Genomic DNA, 12,663 nt, shown 5'->3' with positions numbered 1-12,663 from the left:
ATAACTTCTCAGCCGCCCAGCTGCTGTCTGTAAGCTGGTCTAACAGAATGACCTCTACACAATGGCAATTTTCTAATTATACATGAAAAGGTAATTTTTTTTCTACTTAATATACTTTACATCCGGCTTACAATTCAATCACACATTAAAAACAAAAAACAATCCAGTTCTAAAAGGGGTTGGCCAGAGCCCATGTTGATATAGATGGCATGAGACCACTGAGCCAAATCATTGACTGCAGCCTTGACAGGATGTCACCGCTGTAGTCATGTCTTCAGCAGCACTTCAGATGGCACAGCACATTGACAGAAAATTCAGTGACTTGTGCATCCCTTGCTTTGCACTGATGAGGGGCACATCCCCCGAAACACATGTCTGCAAATAGATTATCTGGTTTTGCTTTTATTTTAAGTCATGTTGCAACGCTCGTTAAAGGGTTGATAGTGAATTTTAGGATTGCTACTTCCAATGGGTGGAGTGACGACACAGCTTCTAATCTTAATTATCCAGACGTCTAAATTCGTTAGGCCAGGAGAAATACACTATTATCTTTCTGTTGACTTTTGAATTTGTGTTTTTCTTTGGTGGGTCAAGAAGGACAGACTAGTATTTGCAGGGGCAGGCACTGTCAGCTTGAGGCCCCTGTGCAAGAAATGTGTATGGGCCCCCCTCCTTTTATTTCTACAAGGCTACAGATATATATACAGGGCGGGCCATTTATATGGATACACCTAAATTAAATGGGAATGGTGGGTGATATCAACTTCCTGTTTGTGGCACATTAGTATATGGGAGGGGGAAAACTTTTCCAGATGGGTGGTGACCATGACGGCCATTTTGAAGTTGGCCATTTTGGATCCAACTTTATTTTTTTCAATGGGAAGAGTGTCATATGACACATCAAATTTATTGAGAATTTCATAAGAAAAACAATGGTGTGCTTGGTTTTAACGTAACTTTATTTTTTCATGAGTTTTTTACAAGTTTATGACCACTTATAAAATGTGTTCAAAGTGCTGCCCATTGTGTTGGATTGTCAATGCAACCCTCTTCTCCCACTCTTGACACACTGATAGCAACACCGCAGAAGAAATGCTAGCACAGGCTTCCAGTATCTGTTTCAGATGCTGCACATCTCGTATCTTCACAGCATAGACTATTGCCTTCAGATGCCCCCAAAGATAAAAGTCTAAGGGGGTCAAATCGGGAGACCTTGGTGGCCATTCAACTGGCCCATGACGACCAATCCACTTTCCAGGAAGCTGTTCATGTAGGAATGCTCGGACCTGACACCCATAATGTGGTGGTGCACCATCTTGTTGGAAAAACTCAGGGAACGTGCCATCTTCAGTGCATAAAGAGGGCAACACATCATCATGTAGCAATTTCAGATATCCAGTGGCATTGAGGTTTCCATTGATGAAGAATGGCCCCACTATCTTTGTACCCCATATACCACACCATACCATCAAGATACGAGATGTGCAGCATCTGAAACAACAGATACTGGAAGCCTGTGCTAGCATTTCCTCTGCGGTGTTGGTATCAGTGTGTCAAGAGTGGGAGAAGAGGGTTGCACTGACAATCCAACACAATGGGCAGCACTTTGAACACATTTTATAAGTGGTCATAAACTTGTAAAAAACTCATGAAAGAATAAAGTTACGTTAAAACCAAGCACACCATTGTTTTTCTTATGAAATTCTCAATAAGTTTGTGTCACATGACCCTCTTCTCATTGAAAAAAATAAAGTTGGATCCAAAATGGTCAACTTCAAAATGGCCTCCATGGTCACCACCCATCTGGAAAAGTTTTCCCCCTCCCATATACTAATGTGCCACAAACAGGAAGTTGATATCACCAACCATTCCCATTTAATTTAGGTGTATCCATATAAATGGCCCACCCTGTATATATAATAATAATAATGATCTTTATTTTTATATAGCGCTAACATATTCTGCACTGCTTTACATGCATTATTATATACTGTGCTATACATAATAAGGCTACATTCGTGCATCTGTGTGCAGTGTCAATGTGCTGCCCTGTTTTACAGATGCATTGAGCATGTCCTATTCTGATCCTCAAAATCGGATCAGAACAGGACATTCTCTGACCCTCACGGACCTCATTCTCAGATCCGTGATATTCACGGATGTGTTAATGAATCTATAAAACTCTACAAGTCCTTGTGTTGTCTAATAAAAAAAAATCTGGCGGCACACAGACATTTCACACAAATGTGAGCTTGCAGCCTAAGGGATTTTACATGTAACATTATCGCTCCAAGTCACACAGTGCAGATACAGAATTATATCGACATCCAGGCACTTACTACTGACATCTCATCTGCTCAGTCGGTTTCTGCTGTTTCTTCTCCATCTTGTCAGACCTTCATGTCGACATCTCCCAGCCACAACTCGTCTTGTCACAATGATCTCCAGCCTAGAAAATAACAAGGTCACATATATTGTATACATACATGTGTCTCCCCCACACTTTGGAAGTGGGAGAAGACGTTATCAGGTACTGAGCATCCTCCGCCACATCCCAATTCATTACAAGTCCCTGACAGCGTCTTCTCCCACCTTTCAATTCATTATAAAGTGTCCTAGGCATCTTACCCCCATCATTACTCTCCTCCCATCTTTGTTCTTCCACACCACACCTCAGTGTCCTGTCCCACACCACCTCGGTCATTGCTTTCCCCCATCATTACGGTCCCCCATCATTGCTCTCCCCCCATAATACTCATCATTGCTGTCCCCCATCATTGTCCCAGTGTATTGTATAAAATAAATAAAAAAAACAACTTACCTCTCAGCCCGCTCCCCTGCAGCATCGTCCTCACCAGGAACTTTCTTCCTGACAAACGCGCGCGCTGCTTGCTGAGTGGTTGAGGTATTTGGCCCTGGAAGTCCCAAAGTCGCAGCTGCTCTATTCCCGACGGGCCAGCGGAAGGGTGAGGACTGTAATTTTGCACCATTTTGGGTATTTGCTGGGACTGTTCTATATGTTTATTGTCTGTTTGGTGGTTCAATAAAGTATTTCCACACTGTTTTACCCTCACCCTGTGTTGTCTGAGTAGTGTTATGCCCACGGAAGTCCCTGGGTCTTCACAGGTGGCGCTAGAGTTCAAATCCACATCCTCTCTGAAGAGGCAGATTGCATATTTCATTTCCCAGAGGAGCACTGCATGACCTATAAGATTCCTTGCAGCGCTATGTCATTCTCCGCAAAGTGAGAAGTTACCCCTTAGATCAAGTCCTTTTAGCACGGTCCAATTGCTGCTGCCCAAGGGGCTTGCTTGGCTAGCCTTTTCAAAGCTGACGGTATTGTTGACTAAAAGGCTGACTTTTTAGGTAAGTTGGCTCTGCAAGCAAATGATTTTGCCCCCAGTCAGATAAACACTGTGACAACTATCAGACTGTATGATATCACATAAGATGGGGTATGCATCTTATGCTGTATTTGCTGACTCTGTTCGGTTATGAGGCCGTTTTCAGGATGGAGCCCCTTGCACCTAGAATACCATGCCACCTTGCAAACTTCAAAGCATGATTGATGTTCTAAACCACACATATCAAATTCTGGTCCGTGGGCCAAATCTGGCTCGCAGGGTGATTAATTTTGGCCTGCGACACCGGCACCCCCTGGCATTGCACTTTCAAATGTATCGGCATCCTGAATACCGATACAGTTGCAAGCAATGATGAAAGAGGGAGTCGTCCACTCACCCGCCCCCCCCCCCCCCCAATTATTCTTTCTCTGGGTCTGATGTCTCAGTGCAGTGGGCGCAATCATGTCACTATTTCACGCCTGCAGTGCAAAGATTCAGAGCACTCGCTGCAGAGACCAGAGCAGCGGGAGAATGAGGATAGATGGCTAATTTTTTTTTTTTTTTTTAAATGTGGGGGCCATTATATTCTATGGAAGGCTATGTGGGGGCCATTATATTCTATGGAAGGCTATGTGGGGGCCATTATATTCTATGGAAGGCTATGTGGGGGCCATTATATTCTATGGAAGGCTATGTGGGGGCCATTATATTCTATGGAAGGCTATGTGGGGATTACAGTTGGGGCATCATTTTGTGTTGGGGTCACCATACTTTACCGTGAGGGTTGAGGTGGGGGGGGTACAGTAGGTTCATTGTACCATGCATGTGGAGGAATGTACTGTGTTTAGGGGTCGCTTTTGTTGACATCATTCTTTATTACCTGTATTATTTATTAATTAAAGTTTTTTTTTTTTCTTTATTACATATATTATACATACATTATATTATCCCAGTATGCCCCATTTGTGATCGTGTTTATTTTATTCTAAGATCTATTAATTAAAATGTACTTTGTATATGGGACAGCCCCTTTAAATTTGTTTCCATACTAAAGGGTTCATCGTTCTATTTGATGATAAGGAAAAACTTCCTCAATTGTAGACATTTTTTTTAAATAAATATCAAAGTTGGCCTGCGACTTTGTCCAAGTTTTTAATTTTGGCCCTTTGTGTGTTTTGAGTTTAACATCCCTGCTCTAAACTAAGAATGTTAATACGCAATACTAATGGTGAAATAATGCATGTCCTACTGTTTAAAGGGAAAGTGTCATCCGAAAATGACCAAATTGCCTATTTTTTTAACTCAGAGTTTTATGTTACATGTATTTTTTTTTCCTTTTTTTTTCTCAACAGATCTAGAATCTTGTTATTTTTTCACTGGCTACTAGGCCTTATACTAAACTCCAGCTCTGCACAGATGATTTTTTTCAGCAGTCTCATTGTCATTACAGAATGATATAGAGTAATAGCTCTCTATACAGTTGGTAACACATGCTCCACCATTCACAATAGATGGCACAGTTCACCTTCTCCTCCTCCTGTACAGTGACTGATAAATAGTGATAACACTGGTCTAGTGGCCAGGTCAGTTATCCATGGCCACTGGACATGAACTCTGGAAATCACATCCTACCTGCCGGCTCCTCTTTTGATAATAATCTTTTTATTTATATAGTGCCAACATATTCCGCAGCGCTTTACAATTCAGACAATTTACAGACATCATCGCTGTCCCCATTGGGGCTCACAATCTACATTCCCTATCAGTATGTCTTTAGCTTATCAAAAGAAGAGCCAGAGATGCTAGCAGGTAAGAGGTGGTTCTCGGGGTTCCCATCCATTGGCCATGCAATATTGACCTGGCTGCTTAATCAGAGTCCTGCAAATTCATACTGTTGATAACACTTCTATATACAGTAGATGACACAGGATCCACCATTCAGAATAAGTGGTCACAGCTCACCTCCTGTACAATGACTGAAAACACCTCTACACACGTAGTTAAAATTGTTGATACCCCTCTTTTAATGAAAGAAAAAACCACAGTGGTCACAGAAATAACTTGAATCTGACAAAAGTAATAATTAAATTAAATTTATCTCATTACCTGAACTGATCTGAACTATTTTTCTATCAATTAAAAAAAAAAAAAAAAAAATTTGGGGGGGAAATTTTTTCCTGGAAGCCAGTTTTTTTCTTATATTTATACTAATAATAATAATATTAGCAAATACTTCCAATTAGAAATGTAGTGTAGTATAGTATTTTTGATTCGCTATCTCTTACCACATGTGCAGGCATCGCAGGACCTTAGGTATCCATGGTTACGACCACTAGCAACTAGCTAGCTAACTGTGACTTTACCAGTGGACGTAACCATGGATACCTAAGGTCCTGCGATGCCTGCACATGAGGTAAGCGAGATAGCGAATCAAAAATACTATACTACATTTCTAATTGGAAATATTTGCTAATATTATTATTATTACACCAAGGTCATATTGGGATAGGATCTTGGAGATGGGAATACCCCTTTAAGAAGAGAACCATCATTTCTGTCCAGGCCTATTTCATGAGTTAAATTTTTTTTTTAAATTCTGTGGAAGCAGAAAAGCAATGTCTGACTTTCATGTGTTCATTTTCATAGATTTTTAATTTATTATTACTTTTGTCAGACTCAAGTTATTTCTGTGACCATTGTGGGTTTTTCTTTCAGTAAACAAGAGGTACCAACAATTTTGACCATGTGTGTGTATATACAGTAGATGACCAAGAAGCCACCATTCACAATAGGTGATGTCAAAGCTCACCTCCTCCCCCTCCTGTACAATGACTGATAACCTCTATATACAGTAGATAACACAGGATCCACCATTCACAATAGGTGATGTCACAGCTCGCCTCCTCCTGTACAATGACTGATAACACCTCTATATACAGTAGATCAGGGTTCCCCAACTCCAGTCCTCAAGGCCCACCAACAGATCATGTTTTCAGGATTTCCTTAGTATTGCACAGGTGATAATTCCATCGCCTGCACAGGCAATAATTCCATCACCTGTGCAATACTAAGGAAATCCTGAAAACATGGCCTGTTGGTGGGCCTTGAGGACTGGAGTTGGGGAACCCTGCAGTAGATGACACTGGATCCACCATTCACAATAGGTGATGTCACAGCTCACCTCCCCTTCCTGTGCAATGACTGATAACGCCTCTATATACAGTAGATGACACAGGATCCACCATTCACAGCTGATGTCACAGCTCACCTCCTCTACCTATCAATATGATACTGGTTAACTTGCTGATTGCTGGGGTTTAGTCGCAGTGATCCGGGATCAGGGCTCTGGACCCCTCTAGAATTGAGCGGAGCTGCGCATATTTGGCCTCCTCTCCATTCATTGTCCATGCTACACCCAGAAATGTCTGCTCATACGAACCTCCGCTCCAATCAAGGCAGGGAAGCAGAGATGCGCTCTTGGGTTCCTGAGTCCGTATGTCAGAATTGCTGGGGTCCCCAGTAGTCTAACTCTGAGCTATCAGCAAGCTTTCCCCCCATGTGTGGATAGGGAATAACTTTGTTTTCGGTTAGTGGGGGAGAAATAATGCTTTAACAGCTGGAGAGCTGGAGGTTGCTGACCCCTGATATACAGGAAGCTATAAAACTTGGTAAATTAAAGCTATTCCATAAACATTTTTCTGGGAATTATTTAATGAGAAATGTACACTAATTACAAGAAATGTTAATTATTTTTCAATACTATGTCTTTGTCTTTCCTAACTTTGGCTTGAAAGGGTTAAACCTTCTAGTGTCCTGACAAGGAAGTGATTCATGGTCTCCTGACACTTTGTAACAAACTCTTTCCTTTTCAGTTTCTGATCATTGCTGTCATGATAGGAAGCACAGACATCTATTTTGGAGGACCCTGCTAGCATAATTCTGCTGGAAGCGATATGGATATTGTAGGACAAGGTTTATCGCTCGTATCCAGACCGGTGGTGCCAGCAACGAGGACTGCTCTCCAGTCAGGAAGAGGTTAATCTGCAGGCAGCTGTTGCTATATTCCTTCCTTGGACCAATTCAGCAGAAAGCAGCCTGCTGCATCCAGACATTGTGTGATCCTAGGAGAAATAGCGAAAGAAGGGGGAGGGCAGGGTCACAGTGCAGAAGAAGGAGGAAAAAAAGACCTACCCCTCCTTATATTCCCCTGACAATACCAGCATTGGATGACATCACATGGAGGGGGAGTGATTTGTGGCTACTGTAGACTTTATGTGTTAACATACATCACTTCCTAGCTGCCATACTACAACTATTATAGAAGGGGGCACCCTGGCTGCACAGCCTCCTTCTGCCTTCACCGTCTATCTGGATGTTGGACACAATTGCCTTGATTGTATGACCTACACCACCAATACATGGCTTTCTTACCTAACAATGGATTGCACCATCCTCCAGCCAGGAGAGTGTATTCAAGGTATGTAGCGGAGACATGCACTGTATACATTGCATACAGTAATGGAGAGGGAGAAGAGGGGGCTGGATATATAATTGGGAGCAAGGAGAGGAGTAAGACTTTACCTATCATGTATATTTCTATAACAGTGGCTGGATTATTGTATTCAGGAGCTGCCGGCTTGTCAGGCATATTGATATCCTTAACCAAGGGCATGCAACAATGAGGGAATTGTGAGCAGAATTGCATTTCCCAAACTGCTGGATTTACTGGGCTGGAGAGTCCTAGAACAGGTGCTGAGGGTATATCCAAGGTGTATACGGGCCAGGTGACACCACTGACAATGGTTGCACATTGGTTTAATTTTCCTAATACTAGAACTAATTCTATCTTGTATGTTGGCAGCATGGTAGGGGGAAGATATTGTGTTATGCACAGGAAAGGAGAAGTTTTTGCCTATGTACAGCAGGTTTCCTGTGCTGGAGCAAACCATGCTGTACCAGATGTTTTCTCATTTTGGGATTAGCCTTGCAATCATGAGCATCCAGAAGTCAAAAATATATATTATTTTATAGTTTTTTCACCATGGATCTATTGCATATGTCCAACAATGACCTAAAAAATGTCCTAAAAAGTCTTCCTAAGAATTGTTAGGACAGCATCTAAAGTTTCTGATTCTCATACAATTGTACATGACAACTTTTAAAGAGATTTCCCACAAAATGAATTTTATCACCAATGCACAGGAAGATCTTTGGGTCCGAACATCCTGGGTGTACCACTACACCATTCACTTCTTTGGGACATTGTTGTTTCATAGAAGAGAATAAAGCAATGGCTGAGTACGTGTATCACTTCTCCAATGGCAGAGGAGACTTGGGGACCCCCGAACTAACCACCAATCTTGTAAAACCTCTTTAATGACACAACTACAACTTTTCCAACAATAACCGTGTTAAACCTTGGATTTGTTAAGAAAGTTGTATATTTAGGTTTAATGGCTCTTTAAATCAGACCTATTGGAAATTCTATGCCAAGCAATAAATGAAAATTGGCAAATAGCGGCGCTGTCTACTCGTCTTTCTCTGGCCATCCCATAGACTATGGATAGAGCAGAGGTCAAGCATTGAACACGGGCAGAGCCCTGTTCTTGGGATCATTGGAGCTCCCAGTGATCAGGATAGGGGACAATTTGCTATTTTGGGAATAACTCCTTTAATTTCAACCTATTTTATATTTAAGACTTTGTGCCTGTACATTAAGGAAATCCAACATAATGATGATAAAGTTGCTATATGTGCGTCTGAGATCATGTAGGCCAGTTTATTTAAAGGGGTTGTCCACATGTCGTCTTAAGGAGAATGGACAACAGTGAGTGAGAAGGGCTGCTTGGAAAATCTAGAGGACGCTTATACACTTATGGGTGCTGTGTAATAGTAAAATACAGCAGTGCTGCCGAAGTGTGGTAACACCGATTTCTTTGCTTTGTGTTCAGTAGTCAGACATTCCCTCTAAAAGGGGTATTCGCATAATTTAGGTTATCCTCTATCTTATGCGTTAGTCACTGGGGGTCCGACCACTGGGCTCCTCGGCGATACTGAGAATGGGGCTCTGGAACCCAAGAACTGGGCTCTGTCCTAAATGTAGTGGAGGTGCGCAGGCTCGAAATTTTCTCCATTTATTCTCTTTGGGACTGCTGGAGAAAGCTCAGCTCTATACCCTGCTATCCCCAGAAGGCCATAGACAATGAATGGAGCGAAGGTTGAACGCACCCACTTCTACTCCATTCCAGGCCAGTTCTTTAGTTTACTGAAGGTTCCAGAAAACTTTTAATTATGGGAATACCACTTTAAATCTGCTTGAATTTTAGTCTAATTTTAATACTCAAAAAGACACACACTCCTACACCTGAAGGACGTGATGCATGAGTTCTAAGCCACCCCTTCTGACCCTGTGTTAGGCAAAACATGGTGGCAAACGGGCACGAGAGGGTTTACTTGGCTGGTAGGCCCGAGCCATGCAATTCATTAACTTACAGCAATAAATGTTTCTTCTTTCACTATCCTGCTAGACTTGCTGCTCTGAAGCCACAGGACAAAACACCTTTCCAATAGACCAAGGACAAGACAAGTAATGAAGGTGTAAGGAGATTGTGTGAAAGTGAACTTTCTGCTGTCACTTGTTCTACGATATACATGATGCATTTTCTGTCACCTCATGTGTGATGGATATTCTTCTAGTGATATGTAATGGTCACAGTCAACGACGAGCTAAGGGCTAAATCATTGGCAATCTTGGATTTTCATGTGACGCTATGATCTCCTAATATTGTACCATCTTTTCAGGTAGTTTCATTTTTTTTGTGTTCCATTAAGGCATCCTCCTTGGAATCCTGGGAAGATGATCTTTTCATGGACCCAAATGCAAAGGCTGCTTTTATGACATGGATTATCCCTGATACCATCTTAGCTTGGTCCAAACCCTTTAAACGTTGTTGTCTGGGCCGACAGTACGTTTAATGTCGCTCTCTACGATATCCCAGTCCTAGAAATGTGTACAAATAACCACATCATTGCACACTTGCAACCTTGGCTGCCATCAGTGAGGTTATTAATGGTTATCTGAGAATTGTTCTGCTGTGCTGCATGTACTTGGGCACGGAAATCATCAATATCCGCTGCTGGCAGCTTCCTTTGCAACTGCTGATCGATGTCATCCCAGATGTAACCAGGGGAGGAGTCCTGAGGAGATAATTTGCATATTTCCACTGCATTTTGGGGTAAGTGAAGAGTCTCCGCGAGCTCAAAGAACACTGGATTTTGGCTGTTGGAGCTGAAAAGAGGACATCGGTAAACCGCGCGCCGTTAGGCGCGCGCATTTTGAAGCATTTTTCACTGTTTTCAGAACATTAACAGTAAGAACATGGAAGAGTCCAGGAGCCATTTGGTGAGCTGCATATCCTGCTACATGTTCACAGACTTGCCAGTGGAAAAGCCAAACTTCACATGCCAGAAATGCAAGCTTGTGTCCCTGTTGGAGGAAAAGTTGCGAAATCTAGAAGAGAGGTTAACTACCTTGAAAATCATTAAGGAAGGTGAAGAGTTCTTAGACAGAGCAGAATTATCTCTTCATGATTCAGAAAGAGAAGAAATTCGAACTGCACCTGAGGAAACAGAGGAATGGAAGCATGTGACCCACAGAAGCAGGAGGATCGAGAGGCAATCAGCACCCATACTGCTCAGGAACCAGTACCAGGCTCTCACGCAGGAGAACCATGAAGAAATACAGCAAGATAAGACTTTGCCAGCAATGAATAACCTTGTAAGCCCTCAGAATCCTCCTGGATGGAGAAAGAAGAATGTTGTGAAGAAAAAACGGAGAGTGGTGGTCATGGGGGATTCCCTGTTAAGAGGAACAGAGGCCGCTATCTGCAGACCAGACATAACCTCAAGAGAAATGTGCTGTCTTCCAGGAGCAAAAATTAAAGATGTGTCTGACAGGATATCAAGACTCTTCAGACATACAGATCACTACCCATTCCTGCTAATACATGTGGGGACAAATGACACCGCAAGAAAGGACCTGGAAACCATCTGCAGTGACTTTGAAGACTTAGGCAAGAAAGTGAAAGAATTGGGAGCGCAGGTAGTCTTCTCATCCATCCTCCCAGTGGATGACCATGGAACAATGAGGTGGAATAAGATTCTACAGGTGAACAACTGGCTACGTCGATGGTGCCGTCAACAAGGATTTGGATTTCTGGATCACGGGATGAATTACCTATACGATGGACTACTTGCTAGAGATGGGGTGCACCTTACGAAGACTGGAAAACATGTATTTGGAAGTCGCCTTGCTACACTCATCAGGAGAGCTTTAAACTAGAACAATGTGGGAAGGGAAGCAAAAGGCCAGAAAAAGCCATACAGCTGACAAATACTATTGAGATCTCTGCTACTGGAAGTGGAAAGAAAGAACAAAGACAAAAAAATCTAAATAAAAATATGGGAGGAAGAGAAACCAATCACAAACTAAAATGTTTTTATACAAATGCACAAAGCATGGGCAACAAACAAGGAGAATTGGAACTACTAATGCAGGAAAAGGAATATGATGTCATTGGAATCACTGAAACTTGGTGGGACGATACACATGATTGGAATAAAAGGCTAAAAGGATACAACTTATTTGCAAGAAACAGAATTGATAAACGAGGAGGAGGTGTCGCATTGTATGTTAGAAAAGCGTATATCTGCACAGAGATTGATGCTTCAGAGACTGGGAGTTCTGTGGAAACTGTTTGGGTAAGAATACAAGGAGAGAACAACGGAAAGGACACCATTGTAGGCATTTACTACAGGCCACCTGGGCAAGCTGAAGATATGGATGAGCTCTTTATGTATCAAATGACCAAGTTCTCCAAAAAATATGACGTAGTGGTCATGGGAGATTTCAACTATCCAGACATTTGTTGGGAATCTCTCTCAAGTAAAACTAACAGGTCAAGCAAATTCTTATCCTCTCTTGCTGACAACTTTATCTTCCAAAAGGTAGGGGAGAAAACAAGGGGATCTGCTACTTTGGATCTAATCCTTATAAACAGGGAGGAAATGGTTGAGGAGGTAAAGGTGGCTGGGACCCTAGGAGGCAGCGATCATGCTATTATAGAATTTTGGATAACTAGAGGAGGAAGACATGTGAAGACTCAAACTTCAAGGTTAGATTTTAGAAAGGCAGATTTTAAGAGACTCAGAAAGAGAATAGGAGGGATCCAATGGCTGGATGTCCTTAAGGACAAAAATGTCCAGGAAGGATGGGAAATTTTTAAAAATGAGATTCTCAAAGCACAATCGTTAACAATCC

The 12,663-nt window shown here is 42.1% G+C and overlaps 1 protein-coding gene across 5 annotated transcripts in view; it reads left to right on the top strand.

Annotated features, from left to right (window-relative positions):
• The window catches only part of GPSM1 (G protein signaling modulator 1), a 242,000-nt gene that overhangs the window by 6,251 nt on the left and 223,086 nt on the right, over nt 1-12,663 (top strand). For 3 of the 5 annotated variants that reach the window (XM_073640119.1, XM_073640121.1, XM_073640122.1), the window contains one exon: nt 7,217-7,821. The exons of 1 other annotated variant lie outside the window; for it this stretch is intronic. In XM_073640119.1, coding sequence (XP_073496220.1) covers nt 7,763-7,821 — 59 coding nt within the window. In that variant the 5' untranslated portion in view covers nt 7,217-7,762. Of the gene's footprint in view, nt 1-12; nt 91-7,216; nt 7,822-12,663 lie in introns of all 5 variants that reach the window. One more of the 5 variants, XM_073640120.1, reaches the window with a different exon arrangement.

Source organism: Phyllobates terribilis, unplaced genomic scaffold (assembly GCF_046119375.1).
Source record: "Phyllobates terribilis strain yellow unplaced genomic scaffold, ASM4611937v1 Scaffold_7__3_contigs__length_470593459, whole genome shotgun sequence".
Lineage (NCBI taxonomy): Eukaryota > Metazoa > Chordata > Amphibia > Anura > Dendrobatidae > Phyllobates > Phyllobates terribilis.
Note: the sequence above shows the minus strand (reverse complement) of the source record. Positions and strands in the feature narration are given on the sequence as shown.